Source organism: Arachis ipaensis, chromosome B5 (genome assembly GCF_059453495.1).
Source record: "Arachis ipaensis isolate K30076 ecotype BB chromosome B5, ASM5945349v1, whole genome shotgun sequence".
Taxonomy (NCBI): domain Eukaryota; kingdom Viridiplantae; phylum Streptophyta; class Magnoliopsida; order Fabales; family Fabaceae; genus Arachis; species Arachis ipaensis.
The window spans coordinates 16,919,994-16,939,516 of NC_142440.1; the positions used below are offsets into that span (position 1 = coordinate 16,919,994).

Genomic DNA, 19,523 nt, shown 5'->3' on the forward strand with positions numbered 1-19,523 from the left:
CTCTCTATGTTTAGATTGATTTTCTATTTAATATATCTTGAGGTATTTCAGACTTATGATTGCTCCTTTTTATTATATAAATAATTTGGATTTTTCCCTTTTGGCTTTGGTTGATTTATTGGTAACGCTTGAGCTGTCAAATAAAGCAGTGGTTGAAATTGGGAGTTGCTCCAATAACTCTAGTCTTTCCATAGGAATTGACTAGGACTGAGGATTAAGCTAATTAATCCACTTAATTTACCTTCATAGTTAGAGGTTAACAAAGTGGGATTAAAACCCAATTCTCATCGCAGTTGACAAGGATAGGACTTCCAGTTCTTTATACTTTGCCAAGAGTTTATTTTATTGTTATTATTTTATTTTACTTGTCATTCAACATACTTTTTACCTTGATCCAAAACCCCAATTTACAACTCATAACCAATAATAAGAACACCTCCCTGCAATTCCTTGAGAAGACGACCCGAGATTTGAATACTTCGGTTATCAATTTATTTAGGGGTTTGTTACTTGTGACAACCAAAACGTTTGTACGAAGGGATTTTTGTCGGTTTAGAGACTATATCTACAACGCGACTGTTTTTATGACATTCTTTACTAGCAAAAATCCTAACGTCAGATATCAATGTATCAATCAAAGGTAGAAAATCTAGAATATTAGTTCATATGAATCAACAGAACTCCTAACGTTAACTAAGGAAATTAGTTGCTCATGTCTTCAAAGAAAATCTTAAAATTATGAAAAGTAAAAAGTGCCAAGGAAGAAGGAGCCGTGAGTGACTTTCCCCCTTAAATACTAACCCTAAACAAGTTTCAAATTCAAACTTAGAACATAATCAAAATTAAGATAAATCAAATCTTCTTCATAAGTGTTTTCTTCTAGCCAAGCTCTCAATCTTATCTTCTTGCAATCTTTAATTAATTGCTATGATATTTAGCTTAAGTTGACCCTTCAATTGACTACACAAGTGATGAAGAATTGGAGGTTTAGTGGCTAAGTTAAGGGCCCTGGAATGTGACTAAAATCTCACATGGCACGTGAGCTATTCACGTTGTACGTAGAGCCAAAATCTTGATTCAATTCACTCCCTGACTTGATCATATGGGACGTGGAGTATCTCACATTGAACGTGACATTGATTTCATTCAATTTTTATCTCTGTTTTGCTCAAGGCGTTGCACATAGAAAAACTCATGTCTCACGTGAATTAGGTGTTGTGCATACGCATGCCTAATGCGTACGCATGATACCTCCTAAATCTCTTGCGCACACATGACACCTCTTTTTCGCCCTGGTTGTAAGTACGCATGCTATATGTGTACACATGATAAGTCAATTATCCATCTTTGTGCGTACACATGCTAGATGCGTATGCATGGATCCCTTTTAATCCTCAACGTGGTGCACCATGTCTCCCACGTTGCATGGTCATTGTGGGTTGTTTTCAGTGAGCTTCCTGTTTAACCCAGAGAGCTTCCTGTTTGCTCCAATTCTATGTACTTCTTGTGTTTGATGACTCCTATCCTATGTTTTCTCTGCCAATTTTCTTCCAAATTCTCCTGTAACCAATGAATTCAATTAACTCAAAGTAGTGCTTATTTAACCATGAAATTATTGCTTATCCAACAGGAATTTATAACAAATTAAACAAAAATCATAAAGGAAAAACACTAAAGATGCGAATGTATCAGAACCCTCAAAATCCTCCCTTACTTTTTCATTGCTCTCTATATCTTGTTGTAGTTAATGGTGATAGTGAACTCCTTCCTGAACCAAGCCTTAACTTAAGCATATTTAAGTCCAAGTTGATCCCTTAACTTCTCCTCTAATTGTTTAATAACCCAAGCTCCGTCTACTGATTTGTTTGTGTATCTTCTAGCACATGTATGTTAATTCACAAAATTTTTCACTTAAAAGCTTCTTGGCTCATTTTAAAGAGGATTTTTGTCACAGAAAATAGTTTTCTATTTTTTAGTCTCCTTTCTTCTAAATTTAATTAATGTTCCTACCAATTTGTATGTTAAACTTTTTAACTGCTATTTTAGATTAATCTATTGTTTCAAACATCATGCCAAGCTCTAGATGAACTAACCTAAAAGTAGCGTTTGGATTTTCTTAAGGCCAAGCAATGCAGTCTCTCCTCATAATCACGGTCACAATATGATGAACAAGGGCTGTGCAATTTCTCAGACTCATATTGATGGTAGTCTGGGTCAGAATGATCATCATTATCATCATCTAAATCTAAATACTCAATTTTTACATGAGGGATATATATTTTAGGAGTTTCACCCCTGCCTCACACAAAAGTTTGTCCAGCAGGAGTTGGCCTCTTTTATGAAGCTCTCATATTCTTTTGCTTGTTTCTTTATTGTTGCTCAGAGATCTTATTTTGTGCAGCTTGAGATCGAGGTTGAGACTCAATTTGTGTTTGGATTTGGACTTCAAGTGGTGGATCAGGTTGTGTTTGGATTTGAACTTCAAGAGGTGGAATAGGTTATTTTTGGGTTTAGGCTTCAGGTTGTGCATGGGTTTGGGATTTTGGTTGGCCTATTTTGGTTTTAGGTTGTGTTGCCCTTTGGTTGGATTTTCTTGTTGAAGTTAAGGTTTGTGTAGTCAATTTTTGAAATGAATTATGGGTTGTTATCTTGGTTTGTTTGTTTCTTCCTACAACTTTTTGGTTGAGATTAGATTTCTTTGTACCCTCTTCTTCATTTTCCTATTAGGTGATGTAGGTAAAAGATTTGCTTTAACAATGGATGGTTCTGTTTGGGAGTTAGGTAGTTCTTCTTCATCAACATCAACTACCTCAACTTCTGATAGAAGATCAAGAGTGTGCTCTCAATACACATGCACCACTCAATCATTATTCCTAATTGTATGCTCATATATTTTTACTACATCACTGTCAAGACTAATTAGGTTCATTCCAAGACCACCCCCTACCTCAGTTGAATAACCCAAGTCCTTTCAACTAATGTATCTCAGATATTTAAATAACCTTCTATAAAAAAATATTCAGTGTTTCAACATTCACTCTTGATATTAAGGGAACTTCTCCTCCACTGTATACCAAAACTCCCTTGGCATTTCTCTCCAACCTTTCCTTGTGGTGATACATGAATGTAATATGAGTTGATATCTATGAAGAAAACAAAACTTCAATTAAGTACTAAACCAAAAAAAAAAACCTAATCTTTATAACGACCACTTAGTTGTAACAAAAACCTAAGAATATTTCAATCAGCTTTAAAATAGTGAAAAAGTTATTATATTTGATCGTTTCTCCTTTGATCATTTTTAAAATGTGATCATCGCAATTGTGATATCATACCTTCGTCGAATAAACTGGAAAACAACTCCAACGTTCACCTTCGCATTAGAATGATTCGAACAATATCTTCACTATTCACTCTCATCTCCTTTTTACTAGGGCTTTCTAATGCTTTCAGAATGTAAAGTGTATTATAAAGAACAATGAAAAAACTAGCCTCTTCATATTTCATTTCATTTCTATTTTTAATTTAATTTTACTTATTAATTAATTTTTAAAAAAATTAATCTAACATGGTAATAAACAATCACATCACTCGTTAAAATAGTATCATTTTGGACAAAAATGTTACACATGTGCAAATTTACTAATGGAGACATATCACTACAAGGAACATTGTAATTATCGACGCCAAAAATCAACGGCTAGATTTAATGTTGATATTTTTCGACGATTTTTTGTCGATACAATAAAAAAATTCAGAAATATAAATATTAAAATCGACGACAAAGTCGTCTATTTTTTTGGCGACTTTATATTATCGTCGTAATGTCGACCGGAAAGGAGGATGAAAATGCTTTTTCTTTAAAATCGACAGATACTTCGTCTATTTTAATATTTATAATATCGACGGCCTTCAGTGTCAACAAATTTAAATGATAGAGATTCTTTGCAAAAATTAAATGAACGGTGTTAGATTTATTATATAAAATCGACGATCAGAATGTTGATTTATTTTTTAACTAAAATCGATCACATTGCCGTCGATTTTTATCAACAACAAATTACCCTCGCTCTTATTCCCTGCCTAACTCGTTTCCCCCCAATTCACAGGTTACATTTTACCCAATTTGTGTCTTCTCCATTTCACCTTAGAAACCAACCTTCCCTCTCCGCTGCTGTCGCGCCGTCTTCGCGTCACTGTCGCACCGTCACGCTCGCGTCTCTCTCTCTCTCTCTCTCTCTCTCTCTCTCTCTCTCTCTCTCTCTCTCTCTCTCTCTCTCTCTCTCTCCCCTTTGATTCGGTTCTATGAATGAAGATTTTGTATAGAGAAATAGTTAGTTCATAAACCAGTTAAATATGTTTATTGTCAAAATGATAAATATGATCATTGGAACAAAAAATTGTATATATACATGACCCGTTAAATGATTCAAGTGTAATTATGATTTCTATGTGAATTTTTAGATATATTTTTGTCTATTTTTTTAAATTGAGTTTCAAATATTCTTATTTTGTAAGAATGTTAGATGTGTTTTACTTTATGTTGAATATTGGCCGTAATATTGGATGTGTAATATTAGCTCCAAAAACTTTTTTTCTACATTATCTTGATTGCTGTTTATTCTATTATAAATTAAATACGTTCCCCTTCAATCTCATGTTATCAGAATCGGATCGGACCGGCCGGTTCGACTGAAAAACTGATAAACCAAACCTAATATCGGTCCGGTCCAAGCTTGTGACCGTTTAAAGTAGAGAATCAGTACGAACCGGTCAAATTCGGTGTAAACCGGACCGGTTCGAGTCGCTCGGTCAACGTTGAAGGTGAATGTACAATGGACCAGCAATCTACAACTCCACCGTGCTCTAAACCCTCCAGCTTGTGATGATTTTTGGAAAATTTTCCAAAATACTTCCAATGGGGTTCGCCTGTCAAGTGTAAGCTTGTGATGATTTTTGGAAAATTTTCAAGCATGCTTCTACCACTAAGTTGGAGTGATTCTCATCAATTAATATACAAATTATAATACATATAGCATTTTTTCTTTTCACTTATATTCAATTTATTTTAATTTCAAAGTCTCTCATTTTTAAATCAATTACATTTTATTTAACTATAAATTTTATTAAATATATACAAATTTAAAAGATAAACAAAAAATTTAATTAATCACAATTTATTTTTTCTTTTCATGATTATATGATATCTATTAATATTATTTTTTTAATATATTATTTTGTTTTTTGTCTTCATATGAAGTTGATAGTTAAAAATCGCTAGATGATATTTAGTTAAATTAGTCAAATCATCTAACGATTCTTAAATATCAACTTCACAAAAAAATAATTTTATGTGATCATTCATCTATAATAATATAATAATAAAATAAATATAAACTAATTAATAAAACATTAAAATTTAAAAATGATAATTATTTTTATACCAAATTAACCGATTCGATCACTGACCCACCGATTAAACCAATAACTCAGTAATCCAATAACCTCATCGATTCAATCACTGATTCGATTCTGACAATTATGCTTCAATCTACATTGGCAGTTGTGCCTTGTGGCCAAGAATTTAGATATAGAAGAAAGGCAGTAATAATGGTCGAATAGATGTTAAAATAACATATCATAATTGAACGTACGGCAATTAATTAAGCATTGACAGAGTCAGCATGCATGCTTCTAGTTTAAGCAATGTTTTCAGAGTAAACTGGACTGCAATAACCCTCTTATAAGTTGTAAAAAGCGCATCCGAAATTTCGAAGAAAAAGCTTAACATAGCAAAGGAGACTAATACACACGTAAACGACAGTTGACAACGGTAAACCAAACCCACACCACACTGCTTCAAGGGATTGGGTAGAAACCTCAAGTGTAGACTAGGTTTTCTTCTATTCATTTGCCGTGACAGTTTTGTATGGACTTTGGACTAATTAGGATCGGTTAATTGTCAATGACTGCAAAAAGACTCAATTGCGATTTTGCTTATTACTAGTATGTCTATTCATTTAGATTGGATAAAAATTATCTAAGATATTGATCTATTTTATTACGGAATATCTTGCATATTTATTCAATAGTACTTAACTCAAATAAATTGTGTTAATTTTTAGCGATAAATTATTCTGAGCTATATCAATTTAATCAGTTTTAGTGACAGAACTATAAACTTGACATTCAAAATTACATTAATGTCACATATAATCTGAACGTTTTTTAACAGTTACCATGTAATAAACAAAGATCACATTTTACAACACAAGTTCGATTTTTAACGTCCGTAACAAAACTTTTTCTTTCGTGTCCAAAATAATATTTTAATATATAATCTATAACATTTCTTTAATAATAAATACTCAGGTTCTAAATCCATGTTAAAATAACGAAATATCGAATGTTCATAAATTCTACAAATGAAAGGGACCTCCCGAATGAAAAACGAGAGATTCAATCTTTTTCTATGTAAAAAAAAAAGTTCATTTTATAATATTTTATAAGTAATAATTGTTTTTCATTGAAATTTTTTATTATATTCTCTTTATATTTTTAAATATTTATGATAATAAATTAAAAAATTAAGTTTTAATATTTATATAACATAATGTTCCAAATTATGAGTTTAAAAGTTAATTACTTTTACTTATATTTATGTGATAATACATGATTATATATCTTGTGTAATAAAATTTGTTGCGTGAAATTGGCTTTTCTTTTCCATTAATTATATATTATTTTCTATTTGTTACGGTACGTTATTTAATTGGTGACCAAGTTGGCGTTGAATGTTGACGTAATTTGTTGGTGGAGATTCTAAAAAACGCAGGTCAAAAGAGGACGTCCTGGCAGAGTTTTTATATATAGACAAGATGCGGTGACTGAGACGAAATTCGCGGGAAACATAACTGACTCCAAAAACGACGGTTATGTCCAACGCCCATTTTACATTCTTCTTCAAACGGAAACTCTGAGTCAGGTTTGGATTACAAAGAAGAACAACAGGAACAACTTCCTCCTCCTCCTTCTTCTTCTTCTTTCTCTATACCAAAACATTCTACTACACCTGTCCACACCTGTCTCCGAGTTTCCGTTATCTCTTAAATCCTAAATCTTCCACCATAAATCAATCACAAGAAACATAATATAACGTACCGCTTCGGTTTTTGCTTTCTTGCATTGCCATGCATACTCATTTGATTTTGTGATTTCATTCATTTCTTTTTTCTTTTTTTTATTCCTTTGGTTAAATACAATCTGGATTTCTCCCACTGGACCCCAAATCTAACTTGTCTCTTTGAAGTTCTCACAGAACTTCATTGAGACATCATTTGGAATTGTTCATACGCAAATAACAGGAGGAGGAGGAGTCATTGCCCCACAGCTTTCAAGGTATATGATATTATTTTCCATCTCTATTTGATTATGGTCTGGTTTTCATATTATATTAACCTTTTAAGGCTTTTGGGTTGTTTTTTATTACAAAGGTTTGTAAAGCCGCCGGAATGGAACAGTTCCGGCACATTGGAGAGACTCTTGGGAGTTTGAAAGCGCTTATGGTATTGCGAGATGAAATTCAAATCAACCAACGGCAGTGCTGTTTGATCCTTGAAATGTTTAGCTTGGCGTTCGAGACGATTGCAGAGGAGATCAGGCAGAATCTGAAGCTGGAAGAGAGAAGCAGCAAATGGAAGCCTCTGGAGTTGCCTCTGAGAGAGCTTTGCAGGGTTTTCAAGGAAGCCGAGTTGTACATCCGGCAATGTTTGGATTCCAAGGAGTGGTGGGGGAAAGCCATCACCATGTCTAACAATTCTGACTGTGTTGAGTTCCATATCCACAATCTCCTTTGCTGTTTCCCGGCCGTGATCGAGGCCATTGAGAATGCAGGGGAGGCCTGTTGTCTTGATCAGACCGAGAAGGAGAAGAAGAAGGTCATGGTGTCAAGGAAATATGACATGGAATGGAATGATTCCAAGCTTTTCCAATGGAGATTTGGGAAGCAGTACTTGGTCTCTCGGGAGATCATCAGCCAGTTGGAGAATGCATGGAAGGAAGATAGGTGGAGGCTTATAGAATCACTCAAGGAGAAGAAAACTACGTCGAAGAAGAACGAGCAGCGCCTCGCCGAGATACTCTTGAAGAAGCTTGTAAATGGATCTGACAGCAAAACGAATCAAGATCTTTGGCCGATCCACGTTCTCGTGGGAGCCAAGGATTACCAAGTGAGGCGAAGATTGGGAAAGGGGAAGGAGTATAAGGAAGTGACTTGGCTTGGACAGAGTTTTGCATTGAGGTACTTCAATGGAGAGAAGCAAGCCTATGAAGGTGAGATTTCAAAATTGTTATGTCTTTCTCACCCCAACATATTGCAATACCTTTGTGGATTCTACGATGAGGAGAAGAAAGAGTTTAATCTTGTGATGGAGTTGATGAGCAAGGATTTGTGGACCTACATGAAGGAGAATAGCGGTCCAAGGAGGCAGATCTTGTTCTCAATTCCAGTTGTGGTGGATCTCATGCTTCAAATTGCAAGAGGCATGGAGTATCTCCACTCCAAGAAAATCTACCATGGAGATCTTAACCCTTACGGTGTTCTACTCAAAGCAAGGAACTCCCAAGAAGGTTACTTCCATGCAAAAGTCTCAGGATTTGGCCTTCCTTCCCTGAGGAACCGCGATCCAGCACAGAACCCCGAGGACCTGAACCCTAGCATATGGTATGCTCCGGAAGTACTGCACGAGATAGAAAAAGGAGGGAAGGTTTCTACCTCGTGCAAGTACTCGGAGAAAGCAGATGCATACAGCTTTGGAATGATTTGCTTTGAGTTGCTGACAGGGAAAGTCCCTTTCGAAGATAACCACCTGCAAGGGGAGAGAACCACACAGAACATCAAAGCAGGGGAGAGGCCTCTCTTCCCTGGTCGCTCCCCAAAATACCTTGTTAGCTTAATCAAGAAGTGTTGGCAAACCGATCCTTCACAGCGTCCTACTTTCTCTTCTATTTGTAGGATCTTGCGTTACACCAAGAAGTTCCTCTCCACCAGTACTGAGTACTATATCATTAATCCCGAACTTAACAACCTTGAGCTTCAATCTCCACCTGTTGATTGCTGCGATATAGAGACCACTTTCCTTAAGAATCTACCGGAGGAGATGGCGCCACATGTTTCCGCTGTTTCTCAAATCCCTTACCAGATCTATGCTTACAAGGTTGTGGAGAAAGGCAAGATCAGCCTCTTGAATTCAAGAGATAAAGGCAGCGAGACAGAGTTGCCAAAGGAAGATTCTCCTCAAGGAAGCGATGAATTCAGCTTCGCTTTTGAAGATGATCAAGTTTCCGCGGCTGAACCCTTTCAGTTTATAACTTCTCCCAAGTCAGTTCATGGCGGCGAAACACCGTCTTTTTTCTCCGAAGCACCGGCGAAGAAGACTGTTAGAATAAAGAGCCCAGTGCGAAAACTTGACAAGCTCAAGAAAGACCAAGGTTTGTTGCTGCTTCCTACATGATTTGTATTTGTATTTGTAAAATTTAAACTAAACTAATCTTATAAACATCGATAGGAGCGAAATCAATGCCGGCATCTCGCATTACTTTAAAGGCAAGTAAGGCATATCTGGCGTCACCGGCAGCTAGTCCATTGCACCCTGCACTCAGAAAAAAACCAACACAAGTCTCAGAGACAGAGCGCAACACTTCTAAGAACAACAAAGCTGTGACCACTACTCCTTCGACCCCAATAAGGAGAAGAAAATGCGAAGGGCAACACGTGCCAGAATTCATGGGAAGCCCGAGGGTGAAACCAAGGGATCAGTCACCATTAATGGCTAACAAGCTGAAGAAGACACCGCTGACAATGACCCCAGGAAGGATGATCACACGTACAAGCGACGCGCATTTGATACTGCAGAAGAGGCTCTTGATGGGTTCAAGCACAAGCAAAGGAGGAAGATGGGACCATGGAACTGAACACAGGACATCGCTGTCATCATTGGCATTGAGTCCTTTGAGTCCATATGTGATGAGAAGAAGAAGATCAACGGCGACAGCAGCAACATCATGTGGCCACGCCTCTGACTCAGAGAGCACTTGTTCTAAGCACAAAAGAGAGAGCATATCACCATTCGCAATGAGTCCTTTGAGCCCCTACGCTTCCAGAACAACAGCCTGTGGCCATGTCTCCGATTAATTAAGAAACACCCGCCAAAAACCATTATTTGTTCTCCTGATTTTTTTTGCCACCGGAAAAAGAGATAACAAAATCAAAATCAAAATCAAAACAAAAACTAATTAAATTCATTTGTGTGGGCGCCAAGTAAGTCAAAGAAAAGAAAGAAGCAATGTACAGAATTTTTTATTTTTTATTTTTTTTATTTGTCAAGGTTAGAAGCCGAGTTTCGTGCTTGGTTTTATTGTTTGCTGTCTTTCACAGAATTCCGTTTTTCATTTAGGACTCTAGCTTTTAGCAGCTTAATTTTTGGGTGGATGAATGGGTTATCTCATAATTTGATGTATTTCTTTTTACTTTCTTTCAAAAATTTAATATTAAGATGTTAAACGCAGAATTTTTTATTAACAAAGGATCAAGGATTAAGAGAAAATATTAATTTTCAAATTTAAAGGTATAAAGAACTTAATATTTCCATTTAAATAATCTTATCAAGTATACTAAAATTGGATAGAAGCAAAATGTTTTATTTCTTTTAACTATTTTTTTATGAAAAATTCTATGGTGCCTAAAGTATTTGTGTTTAATTTGTCTAAAAGATAAGAGGTGAAAATGTGACACTCACCTTTTGTATTTGTGTAGGAAAGTTAAACAAAATAAAAAGTTAGGCAAGCAACCATTTTTTTTTCATTTGTTTCGTTATCTTTCTCACCTCAATTCTCTTCGCACAAAGCCCCGAATCTTTCTGCAACGCATTATGAGAGATCATACGATCTCTAACAAAATGACATAGCAGCTTCCTCGATTGTTTATAAATAGTGTATAGTGGATACACATTATTCCCTATAAATTATTCATTTTAATATAATACTTACATAATTTTAAAGTTATTATATATATATATATATAAAATTTACAAAAATAATTTATATATATGTACAAACTTAAAATCAATCAAAATCACTCATATAAAATATATATTAAATATACATAAAAATATATAAAATAATATATATATTTATTCATAATTATATACTTATTTCTTTTATGTTCATGTAATATAGTTACAACTTGCAAGATTATATGTTAGATGACGACTTGGCCAATATAAGCATCAAAATTATTATTTATAGTTAAATTATATATTATTTTTATAAATTATATATATATATATATATATATATATATATATATATATATATAATAACTTTAAATTTTAATTATTTTGTTATTTCTTATAATTTTATTAAATTTATATACTATTTTTTTCAAATTATAATCAATTTATTTTTGTAAATTTTAACTTATATTTAGTGACTAGTATAATTTATATATTATTTTATAGTTATATTTAAATTTAATTATTTTGTTATTCCTTATAATTTTATTAAATTTTAAATTAAATTTTTAAAATTTAAAAAATTAAATTAAATTTTTGTATAAAATAAAAATTTTCAATTAGATCCTCTTAAATTATTTTTTGTTAAAAATACAAAATATTTTTTAAAATATTCCTTTTAATATTTGATGTAGAATAATTTATGAAATACTTTAACAAAATCTTCAAAATTTATTGTATTTTTTCTGAAAAATAACAAAAAAACAAATTCAATTACAAATTTTTATCTTGTATAAAAACTCAACTACAAATTTTTAAACCGAAAAAATCTAGTTAGTTTAGCAACTCCATAATTAAACCTTATATATATGAAACTTATTTCTATTTGAGATATCATCATGTCGGTCTATGCTACTTTAATATATATACAACCGCCGGAGGAGGGGTGCTGAGGCCGCCACTGGTTGGGTTACAATTGAAATTCTGGGGATGCTTTCCTTTCATGGTAATGAAGCAGCTTTTATGTTTTGATGATAAACAATCATTTATTCCTACAAGCCTGTAAAGCTGTAAAGGACCGCAATGCAATTTACAAAGGCTCCAATAAGCAATTTGCAGACACTTTAGAAGAAACTCAGCACCCGGCATTCCAGTTCTGAAGTCTTTTTCTTTTTCATCTTGGATCCGCTTTTAAAGATTGATCATTCAATATTTAACTGGCCTTTCCCATTTGACGATGTGAAATTATGTTTGAAACCCCGAGTTTCCTCATCAAGATGAACCCAAGACCTGGAATTAGATAGCAGATCAGTTTCTCCATCCAGTTATGGGGAAATTCAATCCCTTCCACATCAAATTGTGAACCGGAGCTCAATATCTCAGAAGAACTTTGGATGCGTTCTTCAAGTCATTGAAGGCATCGGCTTGAGCAGCAGGGACAAAACTTCGGAGCAAGCTGTAAAGAGAGCAATCATCAAAGGCTAACTTTCCTTTAAATCATCTGCAACACTTTTATACATCCACTTGAATTTGCTGCAATAAGCATGTCCGAATTCCCTTTCCAGCACACACTTGAAACAAACTGGCCATTGTCATCATCAGTATCCTTACCAGATATGGGATCAATAGACCCAAACTTGTGCGAAGTGATTGGCATGGGAAGCGATTTATAGTAGGAGTAAACCTGCCAAAAATTGAGAAAAAGGTGTTATGCTACCATTTATATATTAAGTCTACTTCCCTTATTCTCACAGTTCTTGTTAAAGTACTTTCAATAATATAAAATTTAATATTTCAAGTCGAAAATATCTTCAGTTCTTCACAAAATCCGTGAATTAACAAGTTGCATAATAGGATTTACATGAAAATCCTAATTGAAGGAAGACATTCATTTTCAATAAGTTGAACGACACAAGTAGCTTTCTACCGGAAAGTAATACATACCTCATTTGTTTCTGAACCACATGCAATATATCCATCAGCAACCGACAAACCCACAAAATTCTGTCAAATAAGGACGAAGATTTCAGCCGACTAATTTAGGTCAAAACATCAACAAACATGGATAAGTTTAACTGGAAAAAAAAATAATAAATAAATAAAGGAAAAGTCTAGGGGGCCAGCAACTTTGTTAAATTCTGGCCAGCATGTAACCAGCAAAGAAAATGGTGGTTTTGGTTTTTTTTTTTTTTGGGGGGGGGGGGGATGGGGGTGTTGTTCAAGCTTTTGATATTTGGACACATGAGCTATTCATCAATTTATTGTATCAGTAAATGAATTGTTTTGTCCAACAGCAATCAGAATTTGGTAAATTTAATTTTTCTACTGAGGTTTGTCAACCACACACTGATGCTCCATGTAACACCCAAATAAGTGAAAATGTAGGTCAAAAGGTTTAAATAGTTCACAAAGACAAATCAATTAGATCTAGTGGTGTAATTTAAACAAACCTTCTCATTAGTATGCCCTGACAATGTTAGGGTGCAAGCACTGGCAGATGGAACCACAGGAGAGGTTTTACTGAGATCCCAGATCTTTAATGTATTATCAGTAGATGCAGAAACAAGTGTTCCAGAGTCTAAAAATTTGACATAGCTCACGGCTTTACGATGCCCAGCCAATACACACCAGGGACTTCTAAGATTGCGAATATCAAAGCAATATGTAGAGTAATCGGCAGATCCAAAAGCCAGCAAGTGAGAAGAATGAGCAGAGAATTGAACACAGCAGACATTAGCAACATTCCCGATTGTGCCTAGAGAGTTTCTCTGTAAAATGATTTTGTATTATATTAGCACTTCATGTGTTACAGGGAGAAAATAGTGCAACTTATAATTATTATTATTTTAACAGTATCTTGAGATAAATTGTAGTAATAATGATATGTAAAAAAGTATACATGCAATGTAGATTGTAGAAGGTGATGGTCACCCCCAACCCCCTCCCCAAAATAGAAAAGAAAAAAAAAAAAACAGATAGATATTTAACCAGAGTTCTCCATGCAAACTGGAAAAGTAAAAAATTTGTTTGAATCCAATTTCATCCTGGTATGAGAAAAGAAACCTCACAAGTCACAACAAACCAGTTTTCAGTGGAAAAATTTTCAAATCATGATTTTGATATTTATTCATCTTATTTTCGGGTAAGAAATGCAACAAGATCTCAAAAAGAAAGGAACATTCGTGTTACAATGTTTTCAATCTTTTCATTGTTAATTTCCATTTTTCAAAATAGGAAAGAAGTATTTATTTTCAATCTGCTTATCCACATGCTTACATGCATATGTGTAATAAAGCTTACCTCATTGATGTTCCACAGTTTGACAGAGCAATCATCACTTCCACTGGCTAATTTTGTCGGGCATACTGGAGAAAAATCAACAGACCATGCCCTTTTCTCATGTTCAGTTAACTGAGAGAACTCTTGACCTGTGCTAGCATCCCATAACTACAAATGGATTCAATTATGTAATGCAGTGAATTCATGGATTTACAAATTTAAGTAAACAAGCAATGTTCACAATCTCTATTTTGATGCTAAATAATCACATCCATGCACAAGCTAGGCTGGCCTAGAACCATGTAGAAAGCAAATGTACTTCAATAATACAAAGAAATTCTGGTTATGATTCAGTCATGTCGGACACAGCATAAAAAGCCCCTGCTACCCCACACACAATCAAGATAATAAAACGGAAACAAAGTATTCCTGCTCTACTAAATTCAACAAATTAAGAATTGTATCTGCATACATGTATCACAATATATTCATTTCCACTACCAGTTTCAATGCTTCGTAGAGTGAAACCAACATCTTTACTGATAAAGTCATGGCAGTTTAGATAGATGCCAGGTTCCAAATAAGACCACCTCTCTTAGCCCAGAAATCCCAGGCGGAAAATTGAAAGAAAGTAAACCCTTTTAGGTAAACCATTGTAATTTTAGTCAGAAATACATCTATTCCACATAAGTAACTGATTGATACTGGGGAAAAAAGGGTCTTCCAATCATGAAACAATTATTTAAAATGGTGTCTCATCTCAAATGCAAAACATACCTTCACTACACCATCATAGTCTGTGGAGGCAAGATAGTTCTTGATATAGTTATTCCAGCAAACACAGCTGAGCTTCGATCCATTTGACATCTCAAATACAGGATAATGGATATCAATAGAGTCATTGCAAAGTGCATTAAAATCAAAGACTTTTATTTTCTTGGATATTCCAGCGGAAGCAAAGTAATCTCCATCACGATCAAAGCTCAGAGAGCATATTACATTTGCAGGATTATTAAAATCTGCATTTCTAAGTACACCCCGCACTTCAAACTTGCTATAACGTGCATACTTGCACAAACCATCAAAGAAGGTTCCTAAAGAATCTTTCCTTTCAGCATGTTCCTCACCTTTTTGTGCCACATGCCAGTTCTCACGGCATCTTAGTAAATTATTATTAGGATGAGTTGCAGCATCTGTTTCATAGGGCCTAACTTTGGATCTCAAGGAGAAGTAAGCACTTTCAAGATGACACATATTTCTCAACAATCTTAAATCATTTGAATTGGACATTATGGATACTGAGTTTAGCATTTCTAAACTAAAAGGTTCCTTTCCAATCTTTCTCTGACAAGAGTAATTATTCTGTGAGTCAGATAGATCCAAAGAGTCATGCCTCCTCTCCACCTCCTCAATATCTGATTCCAAACACTTAATTTCTTCTACTAATTTGGAGGCATCCTTCTGCCTCTTCTCTTTCAACGAGGCAAGGAAATGCAGTAACAGTTCTGATTCTACATCATCTTGTTCAATATTTGATGACAACTCCTCATTATACAACTCGTGCAATCCATTGATCACTTCAGATTGTAGGATTTCCCTGTTATGCAACAGAAATAAAACCTTAGGGAATCATATAATAGTACATCACTCGGGTTTGAGTTCCATATTTCAAGGAATAGCAGCATATTTGACTGAAACAAGCAACTAATCTAATGATGATACATGAAAAATAATTGATGAGACTCATGATGACAAATATTATCCAAATCTCTATCAAAAGATATTATACATATGATGTGTTCAAATCAAATCTGGCCTTAATTATGATGGAGAAGATTTTAGTATTACCTAGTTGTTGGACGTGATGTCGGTTCTGGATGCAGCAACCAGAGACAAAAGCCAGCTTCCTTAGGATTTTCTGAAAGGAAAACCGGAGGAAGAATCCTATGTTGAAGATCAGACATTGCTGCAATTCGAGCTCTTTCAGAGTCAAAATGGCCAAGTAACTGAAAGAATTGACCTAAATATAATCAGCTCCAATTTGATGTTTAATTAGGCTATAAAGAGGTGATTGAAAACCATATAAGGCCATTTCATTTTTTTTTTAATAAGATTAAAAAAGAAGAAAAAAGGAAGGCAAAATTCAGTCCCAACATTTATACATAGAAGCAGGTTTTATAATGCCTTTGATATTTAGGAACTCGTCTACATATAAGGAATAAAAATCAAAATGAACATATAAAAATTGCATCTAAATAAATGAATGAGAATCACTGGCTAGTATACCCACCTCAAAAAGGAGGACACCTAAGCAGTAGATATTTGATGATGTTGTGCATCCCCCCTCAGGACTTGCATACCACTTTTCTTCCAATCTTTCCCCTAACGATAACGGTGACTGACCTGCAATGGATACGCGAGGGACGCTAGACATCCTCCTAATATTATATTTGGAATATTGGATATCCTCTTCATATTCATTGCAATAATCCTGTGATCCAACTGTACGGGCTTTCCTATCACTAGCATTTTCAAGACACGAATCACTCCCAGATATTCTCACACCTTCATTAAATTTTTGTTTCTTTGACACCATGTCATGAGAAGAAAATGTTACTTGCTCTGACAGCCTTTTACTACTTAAAGATTCATTTAAGTGAAGAACTTCAGAATTCACAACACTATCTGACATCTGCTCTTGTATAGGTAACCCGATGTGCAAGACTTGGTTTGATGGTAATAATTTGATGTAAGATGGATATAGGTTGTTCAATGCAGTTCCCTGAGAGTGAGAATCATCCACTAAATCCACAATCTTTCTAAATAAATTCAAACACTCCACTTTGCTTGCTTTGTGTTGTTCACATTTCAACCATTCTCTCAAAGTTACACCACCATAGCCAAATCCTCCTGGTCTATGCACAGAACTACTATAAGAAGGACATTTTGCAGTTATGGAATCACAGCTTGCCGATATGGTAGACTTCCACGGACTATCGCTGCCAGTCTTCTGATACTGATCTGTACCAATGCCAGCTTTCATCTTATTCTCACCGATATCAATGGCAGTCTTCATCGGTTTCTGATCAGTATCAGTGCCAGTCTTCATCTGATTTTTATCTCTAGACTGAACGGCGAGGACATCAGAAGATGGACCTCTACATATGATACCCTTACCCTTCAAGGTACTTTTAATAAAATACTCAGCAAATCCAGAATTGGATATAATTTTCGTCCGAATTTGTCCATGAACATCAGCTGCAATCTCTTTATTCTCATAATCTTCCAAGCGTTCAATAACATTGGTGTGACCATCACTGAGTGATTTTCTAGCTAGTAGCTGTGCAAAAGATGTGGACCCAGCAGCATCAGCATCCTCCTGGACAGTGTTTCCAAGCCCTGAATGGCTCCCTACCTGAGAAAGATTCAGCCAACGATTCTGCTTATTATTATAAATCTGCTGTCGGTTGCTGGATGTACCAATATCCAAAGTAGAACCATTGTAACTTTTCACAGTTAATTCTTCAACATCCCTAAAAAGGCTTTGATGCGGATGCTGTGATGCTTCTGCAACGATTTTACCTTGTACGAGTTCATCATATTCCCCCTTAACAGCTCTAGGGATTTCTTGAGATTTTAAGATTTTTGTGTTTAACGCATACCTATCTTCTTTGCCCTGGTGCTCTGAATCCTCGTCAATCTCTAATTCTGTGGGCCCAGCAACCAATTCTTCATCCATACCTAAGCCTTTAGCTTCATTCAATCACGCCTCGTCGTTCCATAATCCTCGAAATTAACACTTACCCTATCCGTATGCTGCGTCAATCTGTCAAATGAATTTTGCAAACGCCACGCATTTAATAAAGCAGATAACAGTAACTAATCAGCATTAAAAATCACAAAACACGGATAGAGTACGAACACGCTATTTGCAGATTTGAATGACCGGCGAAATGAAAGGATGAATCGAGAGAGAGAGGGGTGACGGTAAAGTGATGGAATAAAAAGAAGGGGAAATTGAGGAAGAGAAGAGAGGGGTTGTAATTTTGAAAAGGGGGAAATGGTTGCGTTTGGGGTGTGATGAAAAGGAAGGGAAGTCTAGTCAGGTACAGAAGCAATAGGAAGAGGAACAAGGTGGTCTCAGCTCAGCATCATGATGATGTGGAGGATGAATGATAACGGTGCAAAGGGATCAGGGATGGGCTTCATTATTGAGTTCCTAAATCGTAATTATACTAGATAAAAAAAAAAACAAATTATATATTTTTAAATGATTTATATTACTTTTTTTCTTTTTGGTGACTAAATGATTTATATTACATTATTACTTATATGGTAATACTGTAATCTCAAATTTAAGTTTAATTTGCTTCTAGATTTAAAAAAACAGCTAACATATTTTTAACGATCATATTAAAATTATCTATTTAAAAAGCTTTTATAATAAATATAAAAATTTAAATTTTTAATATATTTGTTATATATTTATTAAAATAAAAATTTTAACAAATTACTAATAGTTAAAATAATTAATCAATATTTATTTTTTTTATTATATTATTGATTTAATTATTAAAATCATTTAAATATTAAAAATATTTTTATCAAATTTAATTTTTTATTTAATATTTATTAAAAATTATTTTTATTTTAATTTATCAAATATAGATATTACAATACTTTTATTTGATATATATATATATATATATTTACACGCATAACAAAATACAATTCTAATTAATTAATTATGTATTTAAATTACTTTTAATTTAAAGATTATTAATTATTAAAAAATAATAATATCAAAATAATGTATAAAATGGTTGACACGTGTTATTCCCAATTTTATAATAACAAAACGTTCAATTTTAAATAAAAATAGAATTTTGTTATTTTGTGTCTTAAAGACAAAGTATGTGTTTAGATTTAAGTTTGTAAACTAGAATTTGTATAAAATTAATTTTACAAATTTGATTTTGATAAAAAGTGAGTTGGTATTAATATGATTTATGTTTGATAATTTTGTTTTAAAATAGATTATAATAAAATGAATGTTGTTTGGATTACGTTATTTAAAATTACGTTTAGATAAAAATTACTAAAAAAAGACATAAATTTATATCATTCAAAATTATATTATCTTAATGCTCTTTGATTATAATTTCTTTTGAAAAGAATTTAATGTTATGTGTTGAAATTTAATACTTTTTTTTTGTTATAATTTTTTAATACTCT

The 19,523-nt window shown here is 33.9% G+C and overlaps 2 protein-coding genes across 2 annotated transcripts; one reads left to right on the forward strand and one right to left on the reverse strand.

Moving 5' to 3' along the window:
- Positions 1-6,894: 6,894 nt before the first annotated feature.
- Positions 6,895-10,604, forward strand: LOC107640251 (uncharacterized). The gene is made up of 3 exons (XM_016343788.3): positions 6,895-7,398; positions 7,494-9,489; positions 9,567-10,604. Exons 2-3 carry the CDS (start codon positions 7,512-7,514, stop codon positions 10,190-10,192), a joined length of 2,604 nt encoding a protein of 867 aa, XP_016199274.1. The 5' UTR covers positions 6,895-7,398; positions 7,494-7,511; the 3' UTR covers positions 10,193-10,604.
- A 1,117-nt stretch (positions 10,605-11,721) lies between these two features.
- Positions 11,722-18,518, reverse strand: LOC107643112 (protein SPA1-RELATED 2). Its single transcript, XM_016346678.3, has 8 exons — positions 18,211-18,518; positions 16,579-18,114; positions 16,137-16,294; positions 15,066-15,885; positions 14,310-14,456; positions 13,460-13,777; positions 12,954-13,013; positions 11,722-12,693 (listed from the first exon to the last, which is right to left on the reverse strand). Exons 2-8 carry the CDS (start codon positions 18,025-18,027, stop codon positions 12,502-12,504), a joined length of 3,144 nt encoding a protein of 1,047 aa, XP_016202164.1. The 5' UTR covers positions 18,028-18,114; positions 18,211-18,518; the 3' UTR covers positions 11,722-12,501.
- Between the last annotated feature and the right edge of the window lie 1,005 nt (positions 18,519-19,523).

Bases quoted from the DNA above. Each gene is read 5' to 3' on its own strand.
- LOC107643112 (XM_016346678.3), bottom strand. From the start codon at position 18,027: ATGGATGAAGAATTGGTTGCTGGGCCCACAGAATTAGAGATTGACGAG. The intron at 14,457-15,065 runs GTATGTTTTGCA...ATCCATTTGTAG, and splicing joins ACTATGATGGTGTAGTGAAG to TTATGGGATGCTAGCACAGG. The intron at 13,778-14,309 runs GTAAGCTTTATT...ATCATTTTACAG, and splicing joins AACTGTGGAACATCAATGAG to AGAAACTCTCTAGGCACAAT.
- LOC107640251 (XM_016343788.3), top strand. From the start codon at position 7,512: ATGGAACAGTTCCGGCACATTGGAGAGACTCTTGGGAGTTTGAAAGCG. The intron at 9,490-9,566 runs GTTTGTTGCTGC...AAACATCGATAG, and splicing joins CAAGCTCAAGAAAGACCAAG to GAGCGAAATCAATGCCGGCA.